The sequence below is a fragment of the Oppia nitens genome, unplaced genomic scaffold (genome assembly GCF_028296485.1).
Source record: "Oppia nitens isolate AA-2021 unplaced genomic scaffold, nextdenovo-longstitch-racon4-pilon3 scaffold4_pilon_pilon_pilon, whole genome shotgun sequence".
Taxonomy (NCBI): Eukaryota; Metazoa; Arthropoda; class Arachnida; order Sarcoptiformes; family Oppiidae; genus Oppia; species Oppia nitens.
In genome coordinates, this window is record NW_026533232.1 from 7092313 (window position 1) to 7112298 (window position 19986).

At 27.3% G+C, this 19986-nt stretch overlaps 5 protein-coding genes across 8 annotated transcripts; 2 read left to right on the forward strand and 3 right to left on the reverse strand.

The window, feature by feature from the left end:
- The first annotated feature begins 217 nt into the window (after nucleotides 1-217).
- LOC128960357 (leucine-rich repeat-containing G-protein coupled receptor 5-like) lies at nucleotides 218-1165 on the forward strand. Its single transcript, XM_054306428.1, has 4 exons — nucleotides 218-570; nucleotides 627-909; nucleotides 974-1089; nucleotides 1157-1165. The coding sequence occupies exons 1-4, from the start codon at nucleotides 220-222 to the stop codon at nucleotides 1163-1165; spliced, it is 759 nt and encodes a 252-aa protein (XP_054162403.1). The 5' UTR covers nucleotides 218-219.
- Nucleotides 1166-1229: 64 nt separating this feature from the next.
- On the reverse strand, nucleotides 1230-2883 carry LOC128959494 (fumarylacetoacetase-like). Its single transcript, XM_054305454.1, has 4 exons — nucleotides 2688-2883; nucleotides 1972-2606; nucleotides 1594-1900; nucleotides 1230-1530 (listed from the first exon to the last, which is right to left on the reverse strand). The coding sequence occupies exons 1-4, from the start codon at nucleotides 2766-2768 to the stop codon at nucleotides 1291-1293; spliced, it is 1263 nt and encodes a 420-aa protein (XP_054161429.1). The 5' UTR covers nucleotides 2769-2883; the 3' UTR covers nucleotides 1230-1290.
- A 913-nt stretch (nucleotides 2884-3796) lies between these two features.
- On the reverse strand, nucleotides 3797-6690 carry LOC128960664 (E3 ubiquitin-protein ligase AMFR-like). Of its 2 annotated transcripts, none has more exons than XM_054306807.1 (4): nucleotides 6290-6690; nucleotides 4990-6178; nucleotides 4310-4917; nucleotides 3797-4242 (listed from the first exon to the last, which is right to left on the reverse strand). In XM_054306807.1, the coding sequence occupies exons 2-4, from the start codon at nucleotides 6019-6021 to the stop codon at nucleotides 3888-3890; spliced, it is 1995 nt and encodes a 664-aa protein (XP_054162782.1). In that variant the 5' UTR covers nucleotides 6022-6178; nucleotides 6290-6690; the 3' UTR covers nucleotides 3797-3887. The 2 variants fall into 2 exon arrangements, with proteins under 2 accessions (XP_054162782.1, XP_054162781.1); XM_054306806.1 differs by having other exon boundaries at nucleotides 6285-6690.
- Nucleotides 6691-6888: 198 nt separating this feature from the next.
- On the forward strand, nucleotides 6889-15506 carry LOC128960623 (ras-related protein Rab-27A-like). 3 transcript variants are annotated; one of them, XM_054306748.1, is made up of 6 exons: nucleotides 6889-6928; nucleotides 13658-13725; nucleotides 13829-13935; nucleotides 14002-14087; nucleotides 14545-14772; nucleotides 15206-15506. In XM_054306748.1, exons 2-6 carry the CDS (start codon nucleotides 13659-13661, stop codon nucleotides 15420-15422), a joined length of 705 nt encoding a protein of 234 aa, XP_054162723.1. In that variant the 5' UTR covers nucleotides 6889-6928; nucleotide 13658; the 3' UTR covers nucleotides 15423-15506. The 3 variants fall into 3 exon arrangements, with proteins under 3 accessions (XP_054162723.1, XP_054162722.1, XP_054162720.1); XM_054306747.1 differs by lacking the exon at nucleotides 6889-6928 and adding an exon at nucleotides 11198-11350; XM_054306745.1 differs by lacking the exon at nucleotides 6889-6928 and adding an exon at nucleotides 13476-13597.
- A 345-nt stretch (nucleotides 15507-15851) lies between these two features.
- On the reverse strand, nucleotides 15852-18078 carry LOC128960625 (apoptosis-inducing factor 1, mitochondrial-like). The gene is made up of 2 exons (XM_054306750.1): nucleotides 16726-18078; nucleotides 15852-16669 (listed from the first exon to the last, which is right to left on the reverse strand). Exons 1-2 carry the CDS (start codon nucleotides 17819-17821, stop codon nucleotides 15900-15902), a joined length of 1866 nt encoding a protein of 621 aa, XP_054162725.1. The 5' UTR covers nucleotides 17822-18078; the 3' UTR covers nucleotides 15852-15899.
- Between the last annotated feature and the right edge of the window lie 1908 nt (nucleotides 18079-19986).

Sequence of the window (19986 nt, forward strand, 5' to 3'; positions counted from 1 at the left end):
TATAGTAGCTGTTAATCGCTAAATTATAAAATGTGATTAATATGTAGAGATATTGACAATGAAAAAAATACAATAAATAATCAATTACAATTTTTATAAACTATAGTCTATCACATGTATATCTATTTCTTAATTATTTTACTGGCAAAACAAAAAAAAAACATGATATTTAAAAATGATTTAATGAATGAATTAATTGTATTAATATTAATTATATTAATGGGACAACTGATGGCTACATCCAAATGTCCTGTTTCTTTGGAGGGCGAGTGTCAATGCAAAGAATATGTGGATGAAAATAAAGTTGGTCTAAAAGTCGAGTGCTCGCAAACAACGGCTAAAAAGCTATTCAATGATATCGACTCTTTGACAAAGTCGTCAAAACAAATCTTTGGACTACAAGTTCGCGACTCTGACCTCAGGGACCTCAGAGATCTGCCGCCAGGTCTGCACTCTGTTCACGAGTTAATTCTCGACAACACTGGCATTGATTTACAAGTATTTCGTGAAAGCAATGAATTACTCAAAGTATTGAAGATATTTCGTGTATATCAAGAAAACTTTACTGAAGTATGTGTTTTAAGTTTATAAATGTTATTTGAATTTAAGTGATATTTACTGATAAGATTCCCGAAGACTTTTTCTTTGGGATGGATGAGCTCAAGAATCTGGCCCTCAATGACATTGGAATCGCTTACATAAGCAAAGACGCCTTCACTTATTTGGAAGACTCACTCAAAGAGTTAGAGTTAAGAGAAAACAAATTAAGAAATTTTCCGATCGCTGTTCAGGTGTTGTCTCATTTGGAAAGTCTTGATTTGTACGGCAATGAGATTAAGACAGTTCCCGACGATCTAACCTTTTATTTGGAATCAAGTCTTAAACGACTCAAAAGATTAACATTAAATTGTCAGTATTTTTAGGTTTTTTAATATTGTAGACAAAAATTAATTAAATATAATTTATATAATAGATATTAACTGTACGTGTGATTTCGGTAAAACCGATTTCGCCACTTGGATCAGATCCTATGCTATAAAAGGAGTCACTTGTAAGACACCGAATCGTTTGTTTGGTAAAGATATTTCTGTTACACCTAATGAAGAGTTTTGCGATTTCTCCTTAAATATGAGCCATAAAATTACCATCAATTCAGTGGTATTAACAATATGCTTAATTTTAGTATCAATAAAAATGTTTTATGTATAACAAATATTTATATTTTTTAATTTTATTTAAGTTTCATTTTTTTAAATCATTATAAAAAATACATAAATATTTGTCATAAAGTTAGAGATTAAAAGCTGGAAGTAATTGTCCGGAACAGTTGCCAAATCCAACTTTATATGTCGATCCCTGACAATAGCCAGATATAGTGACTTCATCGCCATCTTCGAGATACATGCGAGTCAGTCCATCCTTTAATGGTATTGGTTTAGTCCTATTCCACGACAATTCTAACATTGATCCAAAATTTTGAGGTAGAGGTCCACTAATAGTTCCGGTGCCCAACAAATCGCCAGATTTTATCTTTTAATTATATTAAATTTAGTTATAACATTGAAGAGTATGTAATGTTGTAGATGTAATTACATTGCATCCGGTGATGGTGTGATGAGCCAACTGTTGTTTAGCTGTCCAATACATATGACAATAATTTGAATGACTCACTTGAGTTGCCTCTTGTTGTCCATCGGGTCTAATTGAAACACTAAGATTTATATTAAAATTATATGGATCTGAGTGTCTCAGGTATGGTAATGGTTGTGGATCTTGTTTAGTATTAGCAACTTTGAAACTTTCCAGTGCTTCCATCGTTACAATCCACTGACCAATAGTTGTCCCTAAATTTTTAGCCAAGAATGGTCCCAATGGTATGTATTCCCACTTTTGAATATCCCTTTTTGATAACAAATTTATATATACCGGTAATTGTAATATAAATCTTCTAATTAAATAACGATTTAATACCTGGCGCTCCAGTCATTCATTAAAACCATACCAAATATTCTGTCTTCAGTTTTGTCAATAGGAATGGGTTCTCCCAATTGGTTGGCTGTCCCTCCCATAACAAATGCCATTTCTAGTTCAAAATCCATAGCTTTTGAGGGACCAAATTTCGGTGGCTGAGTATCGTCTGGTCGAGTCTGACCATTGGGTCGACGTATTGCAGTTCCAGAGACAACAACAGATGAGGCCCTTCCGTGATAAGCGACGGGAAGGTGTTTCCAGTTCGGCATTAATGCATTTTCTTTACTCCTAAACATGACTCCCACATTAGTAGCATGCTCAATTGATGAATAAAAATCGGTATAGTCTCCCACTTGAACCGGTAGATGCATTTGGGCATCACTTTGCTTTACTAATGCTCTTTGTCTTAAATCTTGATTATCTCTCAATATATCCGTGTCTTTGTCTAATAAGTGCTTTAGTTTAGCTCTGGTCTCACTCCAGGCTTGTCTTCCCAATTCCAAGAAGTCGTTTAAATAATTGCTATTAAAAACTCGTTTGGAGTTATTCTTCATAATTGGTCCATCAAACAGATGGCTTACTTCACTTAAATCAAGAATATAATCTCCAATCGCAACTCCTGGTCGTGAATTGGTCTAAAAAATATTATATTTAAATCTTAAATTTAATTTTACAAAATTGCAGTAATGTATTATTAAAAAAAAGTTTAGACAAACATTTGTTTTGGTAGAGAATATACCAAATGGTAAATTCTGTATCGGAAAGTGATTATCAGCACTGACTTCAATAAAAGACATTTTTGTTAATTTATAAGAATTTAAGATTTAAAAAAATTGATTCAAATTCCTATCAAATTATATATATTTAACGCAATTGACTACAGATTCAAACCACTACTAAATGATGGGCTTCTCTGTTGTGAAAACTTTTCTAGTTTTGGTATAAATAGTAAACATGTTATTCAAGGACAGACACCAGAGAGAGATTGTAATCAATTTTTGTCTCATAACTGGTTTATTGGTTTATATTACTTGTTTTTAAAAACGTCAACTAGTACAATTTTTTATATTTAAATAATTATTTTAGTTTTCCTTTTATTTATTACAAAATTAAATACTGTATATAGATTTACATAATATAAAATTAATGTTTGGTATAGTAAATATTTGTTTTTTAAATTGCTATCAATTGAAAGCATTACACTTTAATTTTTTAAAATTTATAGTTTTTCTAAAATATTGTCAGTTTAAAAAAAATGTTTTTCCCTATTTTTTACATATAAAAACCACATTTTGTTTATTATAAGTACATTATTAGTGCAATTTCAATAGTCTACATGTTTGTCATACCAATTACATTAACTTCTATAGAGAATTAATTATCATTAGTCAAATAAATAGTTGTTTTTGCTAAAAATATTTATTATATTTTATATACGTTTTGAGTTTTTTCAAATATGCATTCAAACAATTAGAAAAATGCATAATAATACTAATGAAATAAACTAAATTATAGCAATATACCAATACGTTTTAATAATTTTTTTTATAAATATTGATAATACAACAAATAATCTTATAGTTCGAGTTAGTAAATATTGCCATTTATTTGTATATCTCTAATATAACAAAAATTAATTATATATTAAATACTTATAATAATAATGAATGTACAGAAATAAAACAAAATTTTAGAGAAAAACAAATGTGTGGCAAAAAATACACTATTTATAAATTAATTAACAATAGATATTTATGTTAACAATATTAATTAATTATATGTATATTAAAAACAAATATGGCAAATAAATATCTATTGATTTTTTTAATCACATAATTATTAAATTAATAAACAAACGAAATCTTCATCAAAATATAACTATATTTTCGAGTTTATAGTATTGTAAATGATTTAAATCAATCAGAAGATAAATTGTTGGCCATAACACCATAAAGAAGTTTTTGTCGATTCAAATAGTTTTTTCTGGCCTTTTTCAATAACTCTTCTTTACGTTTGGCGAGTATTTTCTCCCTTTCTTGTGATGACTTTGAAAATCGGTGTCCAATGAATGCTTTGGCACCAGAATTTGAATCCATCAAACTGTTAATATCCTCATCACTGGACTCATTATCTAAGCGTTGCTCTATTTCTTTGTGTGTTTCTTCATTATCACATTTTTCATCATTCTTTGTATTGGAAAAGACTGGTGTAGTGGACACAGCCGTAGAGGAAGACGTTGATGGCAATAAATAACTTTCATCAAATTGATATCTAATAATAAAAAGTATCAGTTGTTATAATAATCATTATTAATATACTTTATCAGAAAATCTATTACCTGGAAGTAGTTTGAACGGGAGGAACAACTCTTCCGTCTAAAATATTTTCAATTGTTAGCTCAACTGATCGAGAAATTCTTAAGTCTTCAATAATTGTGTTAAGAGTAATGTGCGGAAACATATCTAATACTTGTCGAGCCATACTATCCATTGAAGGACTATGTAAAGCGCTTCGCGAATTTGTAGAAATAGTTTCAATGGTATCAGTTTGTGGTGAAGTCGGTGATACACCAATAGTGATCAGATGGGGTCGCGTCACTTCCACTGACACTGTAGGCAACCAACTGGCATAACGTGAACCATCAAAATGAAAGAAATGGTTCGTTCGGCCGCCAAGTCCTCTATTTTCGCGACCGTTTCTATCAAGTGCTAATCGTTCGGGATTTTCGTCTTCGTCTTCATTGCGATTCTTAAGTGGTGTTCGACAAGTGGGACAACTAGTGTCCTGTTCTAACCACGACCTCAAGCATGAGTTATGGAAGAGATGACCACATGGAAGCTTTCGGGCCGATTCCATGCGATCCCAACAAATAGCACAGTCGTCATTATTTTTCTCAAGCTCTTCATTAGTGGCCATCGGAAAGTTAGATTCCATTAAACGAACGACCTTTTCATATAAATATAACACTTAATTACCGGTAATTAATTCAATAATTAATTGAAATACTCAATGCTTTACCTGTAAATAATTTTTATGTTTACGAATGCGGCGATTAATTTCGTAAAACAAATATCGGAGTTGCATAAGAATGACCAAAGAAGCCATCGATAAGATTATGTTACCCCAGAATAACATATGCAAGTGATGACAGAAATCAATGATAAGTGTTGATAATTCAAAGAGTAATTCAGTATAGTATGCCATCGATGCCCTGTTTTCCCAAACGCCTTCATAATTTAAATCCCATAAATGTATGGCATAGCGGACAATGACGAACAGTGTCCGTACGGCCACAAGTGAACATTCAGCCGTCATAAATGCAAATGTATTGATTCCAGCGTGAAGTCCAACCAAAATACAAACAATAAACAATGACAACGATGTTATCAATATTGCCATCAATAGTATTATAAGACGAAAGTGTGTCCACTTAGGAGTCATTGGAGAAAATGATAGATATTCGAAGCGATCTCTGCATAATTGGGCCAAAAGTGATAAAAATCCTAATATTGAGAACCAACTGCACCAAAGAACTACTTCATCCATATATTGGACATTCATTACTCCAAAAATAAATATGAATTTATAGAATACAAAGTTCCAGAAGCGGTCTTTCATGTGTTGCTGTTCTGACACACGAAGCTCACCGAAGACCAACTTTTGTATTACTTTTCCCACTAATATTAGACAACAATAAGCGGAGTTTATTAGTGTCCAAATACAGAGCGGTTCGTGAAACATGAGATACACGACATCAATGAGTCGCATAATAAAACCACTGTCCAGTAGAAGACCCAAATGGATAGACGTCTCATTGCTAAGCGTACCATTGCTGGTCATTATTGTCGGCAAATCATTCACATTAGTGTTGTTGTCGTTGGCCAGAGTCAGACCAACACTTAGTGTGGCGTTGAGTCGCCAATCGGGTTCAGACGTCACTTGAAACGCATAATATATTGAACACGACAACAGAAGAGCACTGATTGTTGTGTACGCCTGAAGACTAGGCAACGGAAGAATGTCTGGTGTTTCCAGAAAAAAGGCCGGCATTTCTCACCACTTAAGATATCCTCACATCAAATGGTTTATCAAAAACAAACGGTTTTCTCTCTCTCTCTCAGAAGTTAATAAAATCCTCAAAATTTCTTTAAGTAATAATCTGTCGCAAAGCCATCGGTTGTGTCCAACACTTGTTGTTCAACACTAACTGTAAAGATATCCCAATCAGTAATCATATGTTATTTAAATCAGACTTAATGTCAATCAAATTAATGTATTATTTATAATAAATATGTTTATCATAAGATAAATACCTTACTTTATGTGACCTTAATATATATCAATGACAATGTTGTCGATAAAGTTATGTCATCACTACAACACTCATACAATTTGGGTGACAATTACATCCAATTGGTGTCTGTGTTGACCACTGTTTCAACACTTTGTCGGTAAATGTATTGTTTGATTATCTAATGAGACAAATGTTTAGATTGTAGTCAAACCACTATTAATATGTTTGACACGTTTTGACCGAAAATAGTAAACACTTTTTAGAAACAATTATTAATATGTATTGCTTTTAAACAAATGTTTTATTTTTTAAAAAAGCTTTCAATTAATTGTTATTATTTTTATTATTATTTTAAATATTTTGATGATTTTTGTTTGTATTATGACATGAATTCACTAAATAAAGAGTGAGTAAACTTTATCTATCCAAACAAATGATAAGAAACAGGTTTTATAATAAAGTATACGTTATATTATTTTAAAGGGGTGCTAAAGACATGTGCTTATTAGTTGCAGTTTTATATTAAACTTTTATTACAAATTATTATATTTAAATTTTATTAATTAATAATTAAATTAGTAAAATGAATGAAAACAATGGTAACAATCTAAATGTTAAAAGTGGTAATTATACTGAACACGAATGTATTTATATAGTTCATTGGTAAGTAAAAGTTTTATTTATCTTAAACTATAATTTTGTCGTTGTCTTCATCTTCTGTTGTTTTTTCTTAGCCTTCTTTTCTGTTTCACTTCAACTATCACTACAGTTGGTCTCTGAAATGATTTCCGTACCATCGCTATCATTAACACTGTTACCCTCATAACATGTATTGACATCATTGTCTGTACATCCATATGTTTGATCCTAATGTGTGTCTGAAGTAAACTCTTGTAACCAAACTGTTTGTCACAACCCATGTAATGTCATTTATAAACCATTTTCTCCGTTAATTTCTTCGGTCTTCTTCTACTTCTTTTAATCGGTTTATTTATCAAACTATCATTCACTGTGTCCACAGTTTTCTTATTAATAATTTGGTATTTAATCAATTGTTTTAAATACAAACACAATTTGTTTGCAAACTCTTAACTAAATGTCTGTATTTATCAAACATTTCAATCAATTGCTGACAATATCTTAATTCACACAATAATATTTTGTATTTATAATAGGTTTAAAGAATTTAAAAATATAAATGGCTATAAATCACAACATAAATATGTTCAAGATAAGTTTGCGGAAATGTTTGACAAAAAGCCGCCAACACGACACACAATTTTAAGAATAAATAGGACATTTGACCAGGATAAGACTGTCCAAAAAAAGCACAAAGTTCCCCATAAAAAGCCTAAACTAACACCTCAAAATATTGAATTAGTAAAAAATGCTATAAATAATTATAAATCTATAAGAAAAGTTAGCGAATATTTAAAATCGATAAATGTTATTTTAAGTTATGGATCAATTCGTAATATATTGGTTAAGGAATTGAATTTATTTCCTTATAAAGTACAATTTGTACATAAATTACCTGAAAAATCAAAGGAAATGCGTGTTGATTTTTGCAATTTGATTTTAATTAAATTGGACGATAATGCCAATTATTTGGATAATGTTTGGTAAGTTTATAATAAATATTTTAATTTAATTGCTCGTTTCGTATATAACTTCACATTTATTTTCACACTGTTTTAAAAAATTTATTTTCCAGGTTTTCTGATGAATGCAATTATCATAAAAATGGTTTTGTTAATAAACAAAATATGCGAATTTGGGGCACAGAAAAACCAGATAAATCAATTGAAATTCAAGCCAACCCTGAATATTTATCAGTATGGGTTGCTTGGAATTATAAATATGGTTTTATTGGCCCTTATTTTTTTAAACGAGAAAAAGGCCAAAAATATACCATTAATGCATTAAAATATCAATCAATGATTGAAAATTATTTTATACCAAATCTTAAAGAAAAAACTGGTGATAATTACAAAAATCAAATATTCATGCAAGACGGAGCCAGTCCACACACAGGTATTTATTTGATTTTTTAATAGATTATGACTAGAATTCAATTTAAATTTATAAACAATTATAAAATATTTTAATTTTAACTTACAATTGATATGAATTGTCACCGAAACTCAAGTCTATCATTTTTTAGTTTATCTACTATTCCATCCATCCCTTGCCTTATCCCTCACAAACAAAACCCAGATCACTTCCTAATCTCACAACCACCCCACCCCACCATCACCTAAACTAAACCAATGATATAAAGCATTTATTGCACTATAAAAAAGAGAGTTGAAAGAGATCTGTTCTCTTAAAAACTGAGTTTCGGGTGACTCGTGATATCAATTGTAAGTGAAATTTTAAAATATTTTATAATTTTATGCTAATATTAAAATAAATTAATAAAAATATTATTATTTTTTATTTATTAGCACATACAACTTTAACTTTATTACAACAACATTTTCAAAATCGATTAATTAGCCTTAAAACTGATGTAATCGAATGGCCAAGCCATTCCCCAGATTTAAATCCATTGGATTTTTGTTTCTGGGGAAAGACTAAAATGGATGTTTTTCCATTTGAAAATCCTCCAATTGATTTAAATGAATTAAAAATAAGGATAATTAACTCTTTTAAATTTTTTAATCAAAACACTTTTGTAAAAATTATTGAAAATTTTATTTATCGCTTACATATATGTATTGCTCGAAATGGGGGGCATTTTGCTAATATTATTAAATAACGTTTTTTATTGTAATTTTTTTATTTTTTTTATTTGTTTGGATTAATAATGTTTAATCACTCTTTATAATACAATATTATTATTATTATTACTTTAATACAGTATTATATGAATATTATTATTGAATTGATTACATTCAGTACATTCACTGTACAGTACACTACAGTACAGTACAATACAGGTATTGAAAACACATACATATATGACGTGACGTAATGTCAATGGGTTTGACTATTGTAGAGACCCTTCGTGTGAATCACTGATTGGCCAATAAGTCACACCATTTGCTATACCATTGAATTTTTATATAAATTAATAATAATTATATATATAATGAAATTAATGTTTAATTGATTATAATTATAATTATATTGATTATTAATAACTAATTAGGGGTTATTTGCTATAAAAATTCATTTAAGTTCAATACGTAAACAATATTTTAATTCATATAATTGACTTCAATTGACAATTATATAATTTATAGTACTGTATACTAAACAGTGTATAGTCCTACAGTTAATCAGTACTTAATTAGTAATCATAAATGTAGTCAAATATTAGCAAAATTTTAAATAATTTAAACTATGTATTGAATAAATAGGTATTGTTTAATAAATATTATATTTGATTAATCATGATTCATGACAATGTCATTATACATGTATTTAGTGTTATTAGTGATAATTTATTATTAAACTTACATTTCTCTAATAATAAATATTAATAATATAATTTCATTAACTAATATTAGCATAAATGATATTACTGTACAATAATTGTTTCTTATAACTCTAATAATTACATTTTGCATATAATTAAATTAAGTAAAATATTTCAACAAACGTCGCTTAATATGTTTGAAAGTAATTTTATTTAATTAATTATATCCATTATATATATATATATATATATATATATATATATATATATATATATATATATAAGTATTAGAGATATTTAATTTAGTTATATCTTATTTAGATAGAATTTTTATAATTGATCCAATTTATTAAATTTATTATATATTGAATATAATTATGCGATAATTATTGTTATAATGAATATATCTGTTAATAAATGTTAATATGTTAATAGCAATTTCTAGCAACAGGATTATTAAATAATATATAATTTATAAAAATTGCTTATTATTTATTATTTGCAATTCAATATTAAAATTTCAAAAATAATTTCAATAAGTTTTCTATAAGTTTATTAAATTTTGAGCATATTAGCATATACTGAGTATCCTCACTTATAAATAGTGTTATAATTAAATTGAAAGCTTAATTATTTGATTTATTAAAAATATATTGATATTGTACAGGAGATATGCTAATGAAAGTGTGTGTCTATTAATTATAATTTCTATATTATTAACTTGTGTTTGTAATTAAATTCTTGTCCAACTTAATAGTTCATTATTATGACATTAATTTTAATATATCCTATTATAGAGTTTATAAGTTAAAATGTTTCAAAAATAAATTTGTATTAAAACAAACAAAAAACAAAATAATTAACAAACAAATACTGCAAAGAATTGAATGAAAATATGTAGGAATTTATTGATTTCTCTCACAAATGTTGTTTGACTCTATGTTAGTGTTATGTTATACATACTAAGCAATGCTGTTATGTAATAGCGATTGTAATGTTTGTAATACTGTATTACTAGTGGTTGTGTTGTGCTGTAGTAGCGGTTATTAAAGCATTTAAATGAAACTCCAACTCAACACATAAATACATAACACTATAATACACTAACTAAAGCATATTTTCATTAAACAATATGCTATACAAATGTATTGATTATTAAATTTGTTTATTAATAAGCATATGTTATGATATTCTTGTTCTCAATATTTGGTATATAATTACCTGATATGGTCTATGAATGCATTGAAATTCTGGACTTCAAGTGAAACAGTAATACAACAGAATATATGAGTAATTCATAAGAATATACACTATATTTCAGTATATCATACATTATATATATCTTATTTTGTCTCCACTATAATCTCTATATACTGTAAATATATTTTATCAAATAGTCTATCATATGTTACTATAATGACGTATTCATCCGTTTTTTATCAGCAAAAAAGTGTAACATTTTATGAAAATAAGAAATGACTTATAATATAGTGTTGTAATGAATTTAAGTTAGCATTCAATAAGTCGTTAGTTTGTGTGCAACAAGTAATCAATGCATTGATTGAACATTTCTTTGAACATTTCAATTGAGAGCTTATAGAAAATGATTTGTTGAAAAATTGAATGTTTGTCTAAAGTGTGGAAAAGTAGGCTTTTTGAAGGTAAGTGCCATTTAAGACATATTTGAATTGCACTTTCATTTAGGTTACTGCTTGTTATGACATACCATATGTTTGCGTATAAAATGCATTTTACTTAATTATTGTCATACTATTACTCAATTATATGAATTTTATTAATCTAATAATTACTTTATATATTTATAAATTTTTAATTATAATAAATTAGTTCGTATTTTATTAATTAACTAATAACTATCAAATGCTAGTGTATGTCTAGAAATGTAATATTTTATTTTTCTATATTATATATAAATTATATATATATATATATATATATATATATATATATATTTTATTCTGTTTTTTTTCGATATACAAAATACACATTATTAGAAAGTTATATACAGTATATAATTTAGATTTTGTTAATGTTGTTGCAAATATAAATTAATATTATATACAGTTTATATAATATAAGTAAAGTTTGTTTAATATAATGTTTAGTACTTATAATAATAACAGTAATTTTCTGAAAACAAATTATTTTTCATAACTTATAAAAATTATAATCAAATCATAAATGAGAAATTTTGATAGTTTTTAATTTATAAGTACAGTATAACTTATATTTAGTGGTAATTGAGTGTAACATTATTGCAGTACACAATTCCCATTATTATATAATGTATATGATATGTGGGTTGTTATATCAGACTGGTATTAAATATCAGTAATAAATTATTTGAAAAATATTAGTTCATTGATGTGTATATATTATTGATACCAGAGAGACATCGTTTTGAATTAAAACTATATTTAGTATTAATGTTATATTAATATGAAATAAATGATAATTAACTAATAGTAGTGAATTGTGGGCTCAAATAGTAATCGAGTCGACAGTAATTCATTGAGCAGTTGTTCGGTGTGTTTGCAATGTGTATGTCATTACAAATAAATGGCATTTTTCTATTATTCTCTATTCACTAAACAAAAATCCCATTTATTATTCATTGTATTGATTCACAAATTTCACAAATTTTTGTTTTTAGTTTAGTTATAGTTTTAGATAAATACATTACCCGTGAAACAAAATTTAAGTTTTTGACAGTTATTTGTAAATATCTGTTCTGAAATATAAGAAATAATTTATTATAATATAGAGATTTCCATTGTATACTTCGAGTATGTCTTTATATATATTTTTAATATAATGTATTTATTATAGATATGAAAATACATTTATCATATAAGGTAATAATTTTTATATAATTATTTAACTCTAAATATTGTATACTTTTAAATGTTTATATGAAAATTTAATAACATTTCTATACAATTACAAAATTATTTGAACTAATTTTATTGAATTTTAATTATTTAAAATTTTGAAGGGTTTATACTAATTTTACTATAAATAATAATAACTTATATGTATTTAATAGCTAAATCCTTAAATTTTTTTTATTGTTTTTTACATAATTTATTATCTTTACAGCTTTGATGATTTAAATGTTTATTTACTATTAATATATTATATATTTTTTCTATTCTATAGTTTTATTAAATTTATTTTAATCTATAATAACATAAATATTTAGAGAGTTATTCAAGAAATACTGTTGTTATCATTATTGTAATATTATATTACATAGATTTTAATATTTCTAAATAAGTTACTTTATATAATGTTTATATTTATATATATTATAATATACAATATATACTTTATATTTTAAAATATATTTTGTAATTTTGAGATATTTATTATACTTTATTTAGTAAATATGTAAAATATTTTTTCAAATAAGATATTCAACAATAAAGTTTTATTTTGATTTATGCGTTAATATAATTTATACTTTATTGTTTCTATATTTTTATATTTAACATAGAAATATATATATATATATACCCATATTATAATTCATTATAATTCATTGGTATTAATATAAATATACAGTATATTGATGCCATATCTTTTATTATATGAATTCTTAAAATTGTTAATTAAAAAATATAATTATATATTTTTTAATTATATAAAATTTTTGTTATCTAAGCGTTTTATAGTAAATAAAATGTCCCTGGAGCTATTAATGAATCTGCATTTAATTATTATTTTAGCTTTGCGCTAATCTATCCTAACAGTGCCAATATTGCTAATTTGCATCAATAAATGATTTTTGTGTAAATAAATGGATACAAAACTAATTTCATGCAAATTTCATTTAAACTGAAAAAAACTAACGTTAGCAGTGATTGTATTACTATTTTTAAAACAATGTAATATTTATTTATTTTTAATATATCAATAAAATTTAATAAATAAACATTTGTTTAAAGGATGAGCGATAATAACAATTCATGCAATTCTTCCGATTACGACTATCTGATTAAATTTTTAACATTAGGTATTGATTTTATTTTTAAAATTATTTTTGAAAATCTTTAATAAATTATTTTTGAAATTTTTAAATAAAATATTTTGAAATTCTTATGATTCGCTAATTACAGGCGATTCTGGTGTTGGAAAAACCAGTTTTCTTTATCAATATACTGACGGGTCATTCAACCAAAAATTTATATCAACGGTTGGCATTGATTTTAGAGAAAAACGAATTGTATGTTAAATAAAAAATTATTGATTTTTATTTAATAAATTATTGTATAATTTTAAATATAATAAGGTTTATAAGCCTCTAAAAAGTGATGGCATCATAGGTCGGAGCCAAAGAGTTTATCTACAATTATGGGATACGGCGGGTCAGGAAAGGTATGTTCAACTCATAATATCTGCAATAAAATTCAATTGTTGCTTATTGTGAAACTACAGAACATTATAGTGTAAATTATAATAACATACAGTATATACAGTATAGATAATACACAAAAATAAATAAATTATTCATATATTAATGACATTTGTGATGAAAATGTGAATCCCATTTCCATAATTGTCTAATTGTATGCATTAATAGGTTGTATTTGATATCATTTTAAGTAAAATGATTGCGATTATTGTGGCCATTGGAATGCCTATCAAATTAATGGTTCAATTATTCTCAATAATATTAAAGAATTTGATCCAATATGAGATCCTCTGGTAATGCTATGGTTATAGGCGTAGCTGTAGTTTAAAATCTTGTAGCGATTCAATAGACCCACAGAATATTCTTTATATGTTTTCAATACAATAATTAAAACTTTAATATAAATTTATCTATTAATAGATTCCGTTCGCTTACAACTGCATTCTTTCGCGATGCGATGGGATTTATAGTCGTATTTGACATAACAAGTGAAAAGTCATTTTTAAATGTCAGGAATTGGTTGGAACAGCTTCGGACACACGCCTATTGTGATGATCCCGATGTCGTTCTTTGTGGTAATAAAGCAGATCTCTATGATAAAAGAGTTGTCTCAGAGGAAAGGGCTCGACAAGAGGCTGAAAAATACGGGTATAAAACAAAATTACTGGTCTTTGAAAATTGAAATTTTCCTAAAATAATTAAAATATCTAAAAATTTTCCAATTAAATTATTATCTAATACATTAAATATACTGTATAATAACCATATTGTTTCAATATATTGTTTCAAAATATTATTATACAAGCTTAAAAATATAACATATAGATAATTTTTAATTAATCATTAAAATTTTAAATTATAATAGTGTATTTATATTTTATTAATGATTAAATAGAAAATGAAATAAATTTATTAAAAACATTTAAACAAAAAGATATTTTCAGATGATTTATGTTTATAAACAACAAAAGTGTTAGTTTTCTGTATGTTGTATTGTACAGTATTATGAATATTGGAAAATTTCTAAACACTAGTCATTATAAAATTATTAATCATAATAATTGTTTCAATCAAACGATAGACTTAAATATTTTGAGACGAGTGCGGCCTCGGGTCAGAATGTGAGCAAATCAGTCGAGACTTTATTGGATTTAGTGATGACTCGAATGCAAAGAGTGGTCGAAACAAGTCCTCGACTTCCAAACCGTCGCTATTTTAGCGATAATATTAAACTCGAGGACAACGAATACAAGGAAAACAATGGAAATTCAAATTACAGCAAATATTGCAATTGTTAGCCATTGGGATCAACTCTTATACAAACTTACATTCAATATATCATTTACAACATAACTTAGATTTTTCTAAGCTATGTCTAAATCCTAGCAAAATATATATACATTTTATGGTATAATATATACATTAAATTTTGTGCCTTTTGTTCGGTTCTAATAATATCATTAAATGTAAGCTCATTATCATTAAATTAAGAGCTAATATATAAAAGAACTTATATTATATTATTAAGTTATACATACAATATATTTATAAATTAAATATAATATATTATTATTATTATTATTATAAACATTTATCTATAAATATGTTTTAATGTTAAAATATAAATTCAATATAAATATAATGGCTTAACTATTAATAGTATTCAAATTTAATAATTGTTTTTCATTAAAATATTTACTTATTAAGGTATTTCATAATTATATAATTATTTAAAGTAACAAAACATCTAAATTGTATAACAATTGCGGAAGAGATCATTCATCGGAGTGAATGTCAAACAGTTTTGCCACTTCATTCAGATCCTCAAAAGGCTTTCCCTCATTAATAACTCTTCTGGCGATTTGCATTCGGCTGAAGACATTCCATAAGACAATGCCGACCACTATATTGTTTTTCAAATAAAATATAATTCCTTTTCCAAAGTCATCACCCGGTAGTGGTGTTCGAGGAACTGCTTCAGTTAATTCAGTTGTTTCTGTTTTGAGCACATCTTCAGCTTTTTGGTCCGATTCGGAGCGAATTCCTTCACCGGTTTTCTCAACCGCAGCTTTCGGGGTATCTTTTTCTGATGCTTTTGCAAAAACACCAACAGTAGGCAGTGATGAGTCGACAATACCAATGGCTTCATATCCAACTTGAGGGCCTAAATCCGACCAAAACATCGATTGATGCCAATAAGGTTTGTGAGCACCCGTCATATTCTCTCCGGCTAACCGTCCGCTAACTACGGCGTGATCGTGATGTTCAACACGTCTTCGGCCGAGTTTAATATCATAAAAACAGGAGGCATCGCCCGCTACCCATAAATTAGTTCGGGCTTCAAGTTCGGCATTTACTCTAAATCCGCCGTAAACATCATCAACCTCTAGACCTGATGTTTCTGCTAACTGTGTGTTAGGGTTCAAACCGACGGCTAATATAACATAATCGGTCTTCAATTTATTGGAATCACTTAAACTTAAAGCCAATTGATTTCCATCCAACTGAACGTCTTTAACACTGGTCTTAGGAATTACATTAACGCCTATCATATAATAGATAATCGTTTATTAATCAAATCCACAACAAATCTATTCATACCTTCAGATTTAACTTTATTTGTAGTCCATTCGCAAAGATATTGAGGCAAAACTTTACCCATATTTCCTTCTTCAGGAAATACTTGATTGACTATGAGATTGGTTTTGTAAAGTTTGGACCGACCGGCCAAAGCACAGGCCAATTCACTACCAAGAAAGCCTCCGCCGACTATTGTTATTGATTTAGCTTTTCGTGAAATATCTTCTAAACGATGAAAGTCTGCAATATTTCTGTACAAAATCACTCTCTTCTGGACATCGGATGGCGAAGTAATAAATGGTTCGATGTTTTTAGGTGTTCCTCCGGTTGCAATCAAACATTTATCATATGATATTATCTCCCCGTTATCTAAGTATACTTTCCTATCGGTTGCATCCAACTTAACCACAGTATAATTCTTGAGAACAGAAACGCCTCCGGTTTCCGATTGAATTAGTTTTTCAAGTGGTAAATAAAATTCTTCGTGTTCTAAGAAGATTGTTCTCTCTTTTCCATTCCATTGTTTAAATGTTAGTTTCTTTGTTAGATCAGGACTACTAAACCAGAGTTCTTTAGAGAGAGGAGGTCTCATATATGGATAATAGTCTTCATCGGAAATAACCAAAACTTTGGCTTTCGGGTCATTGGCTCGAATTGATCTAAAGGCGGCAAAAGATGCGGTTCCGCCGCCTATTATAAGATATGGAACTTCTTTAGGCAAATCGGGTATTGCTTTAGTAGAAGAAGACTTTTCTTCTTTTAACGATTGTTTGCTAAATTTAAACAAGTTTTTCATCCAATGAAAGTGATATTTATCATCATTAGTCATCGGCGGCGGCAAAACTAAGTCTATTACTCCTGAATTGTATACAAAAATAGCGGTTCCACCAAAAAACAGAAGACTTAAAGCTAACTGTTTGTTATATTTTTTCTGTTGCTTATTGAAGGCCTCTTTCCACGACCCGAACGGAACCACTGCTTCATCCATATGTCCCGTACGGAACTTCTCATACTTTTCTGGAATCTTCTGTTCCGAATGCGATTGTCTGACCACTCGGTGACCGATTAGACACTTGCGGTTCAAACGGGTTAACGACTGTCGACATAAACTCAACATTTTATTCAATTCTTCATCAAAAAACTTTAAACAAACAAACGGTTGGATTTTATTGGGATTTTCAATAGTTGGACAACAAATCCATGCAATGAAGTCAACTGTTGTTTTGTAGACAATCACTGGTCTGACCTCAAAGTGATATCAATTTGCAATCAACTCTTTGGCCAACAATTCAAATGCAATACAAACCAAATGATCGCCGGTTTTAATGACAAAACATTTATATTAATCAACAAAACAATTATTAACACAAATATGTGTTCATAAAGTACGACAACATTTGACATACATTTATAGAAACATTTAAATTGATTATTAGATTTTCATCGATTAATTGATTTATGATTTATTTGAATAATAAATAAATCACTAAACAATAATTATTATAACAATATATATTAAAATAATTTAAAATCATTCATCAATTAGTTTTGATATTTTAATACATTATTATATATTTATACTGTATTAGCATATCATTCAATTTTTATTTATTACGACAATCAAATTTATCAGTAATAATATACTTGTATATCATTTAATATATATTTTAATATATATATATAATAAATAGTTTAGTGTATCTGTAATATAATAAGTCTAAACTAAATTAAAATAAACTTTTATGTATTTTTAAAGTTAATATAAACTCAATTATTTTTATTATCAATTTTGTATACATTTATTAAATATTTAAATGCCAATGCATTTTAATTATATAAAATGACTAATTTTAATATTTAAAATCTACACAAAATGCCAATCATTTGATTTGACATAACATTATATACATCGATGACCTCAAGTATCATCAAATGGCACCAAATGGTCATTTAAGATGAAAGCAATTGTCATCATTTGGAAGGGGTTGTCATCTCAAGAGCCTTAAGTTTTTTCTCCATATTAATCTTTTGACAAAGTTTAGTATATTCTTCGAGATGTTTGTCTTTAGTGGTCCATCGATCCACTTCTTGGCGAAACTCGAAGAGTGTCTTCTCGTAAAAATGCGGTGAATTGAAGAGTATAAAAGCCGAGACCGGGAAAGACATGTAAATTGCCATTTTGAAGGCCTCCAACTTCCAGTTTCCCATCGCTTACTATTATAACAATCAAATACCAGAGATAACCACTTAAGACATTAATAATACCGACAATCAAATCAAGTGATGTTTAAAATGTTTGTTTTTAGTCAATGTATTAATGGATGAAATCACTAGACATGCGCTCAAACATTGTCTTCAATGAGACTGACTGTCACTGCATAGCAATCAATGTTTATAACTATTCACACAATTAGTTACCAAATGTCTAATCAATTTGAGACCAAATTTCGAACAATTATACCAATTGTCGTCCAAATCATTATTGATATTAAATTATATATATATATATATTACAGTATATATCACTAATAATATACAACTTATTATACTTATACCTGTATATCATAAGTATTGTAATATTTAGACCAATTAGTTATTAAATAATTAAAAAATTGGTAACAAATTAGACAAAAGTACAGTGCATTTAAAAATGAGCATGGTCATCTTAATTGACATATTTGTTAATTCCCATAAACTAAACTATAAATGTTTTTAATATCTATTGTATATAATTGGCAGTAATTTACCGGTAATTACTAAACTATTGTATGATTTTTTTAAATGCATTGAACTTTCAATTTAAGTAAAGGTTAATTGAAAATAAAAAGATATCAAATAATATCTGCATATAATTTGTTTATAGTTGTCATACAATTACAAAATTGATGTTTGATTAATGAGAAAAATTCAAATGAATATTAAATATAGACTCAGTTGTTGGCGGAGATGTTGTCCTTAATATTGTCGATAATAATGTTGTTCTTGCGGTTGATTTTTTCAAATTATTTGCAGTTAATTTGACAAATAATTTATAATCAAATTAAAAGTAATGACAAAAAGTTACTTTGAGAGCACCTTTAGATGGGTCGCCAAATGTCAAGCATTTTGTTGTCATAAAAGAGACAGAATTTTTTACAGATATTATATAAAGTGATAGAAAGCACTGTTAGTTTTTGGCTCTTGTATTGAAAAATGTTATTTTGTTGGCACTGTTAGCTACAAATTAAGTCATTTCAAGTAAAGAACACATTATTTTATAAATTTTGTACATAACATGCAATG

Coding starts and splice junctions, on each gene's coding strand:
- LOC128960357 (XM_054306428.1), top strand. CDS start 220: ATGGGACAACTGATGGCTACATCCAAATGTCCTGTTTCTTTGGAGGGC. Junction 571..626: donor ATCAAGAAAACTTTACTGAA/GTATGTGTTTTA, acceptor TTTACTGATAAG/ATTCCCGAAGACTTTTTCTT. Junction 910..973: donor CAAAAGATTAACATTAAATT/GTCAGTATTTTT, acceptor TTTATATAATAG/ATATTAACTGTACGTGTGAT.
- LOC128959494 (XM_054305454.1), bottom strand. CDS start 2,768: ATGTCTTTTATTGAAGTCAGTGCTGATAATCACTTTCCGATACAGAAT. Junction 2,607..2,687: donor TATTCTCTACCAAAACAAAT/GTTTGTCTAAAC, acceptor AATATTTTTTAG/ACCAATTCACGACCAGGAGT. Junction 1,531..1,593: donor ACACCATCACCGGATGCAAT/GTAATTACATCT, acceptor TATAATTAAAAG/ATAAAATCTGGCGATTTGTT.
- LOC128960664 (XM_054306807.1), bottom strand. CDS start 6,021: ATGCCGGCCTTTTTTCTGGAAACACCAGACATTCTTCCGTTGCCTAGT. Junction 4,918..4,989: donor AACATAAAAATTATTTACAG/GTAAAGCATTGA, acceptor TTATATGAAAAG/GTCGTTCGTTTAATGGAATC. Junction 4,243..4,309: donor CCCGTTCAAACTACTTCCAG/GTAATAGATTTT, acceptor TTTTATTATTAG/ATATCAATTTGATGAAAGTT.
- LOC128960623 (XM_054306745.1), top strand. CDS start 13,530: ATGCAAATTTCATTTAAACTGAAAAAAACTAACGTTAGCAGTGATTGT. Junction 14,088..14,544: donor GATACGGCGGGTCAGGAAAG/GTATGTTCAACT, acceptor ATCTATTAATAG/ATTCCGTTCGCTTACAACTG. Junction 14,773..15,205: donor CAAGAGGCTGAAAAATACGG/GTATAAAACAAA, acceptor ATCAAACGATAG/ACTTAAATATTTTGAGACGA.
- LOC128960625 (XM_054306750.1), bottom strand. CDS start 17,821: ATGTTGAGTTTATGTCGACAGTCGTTAACCCGTTTGAACCGCAAGTGT. Junction 16,670..16,725: donor AAATAAAGTTAAATCTGAAG/GTATGAATAGAT, acceptor ATTATATGATAG/GCGTTAATGTAATTCCTAAG.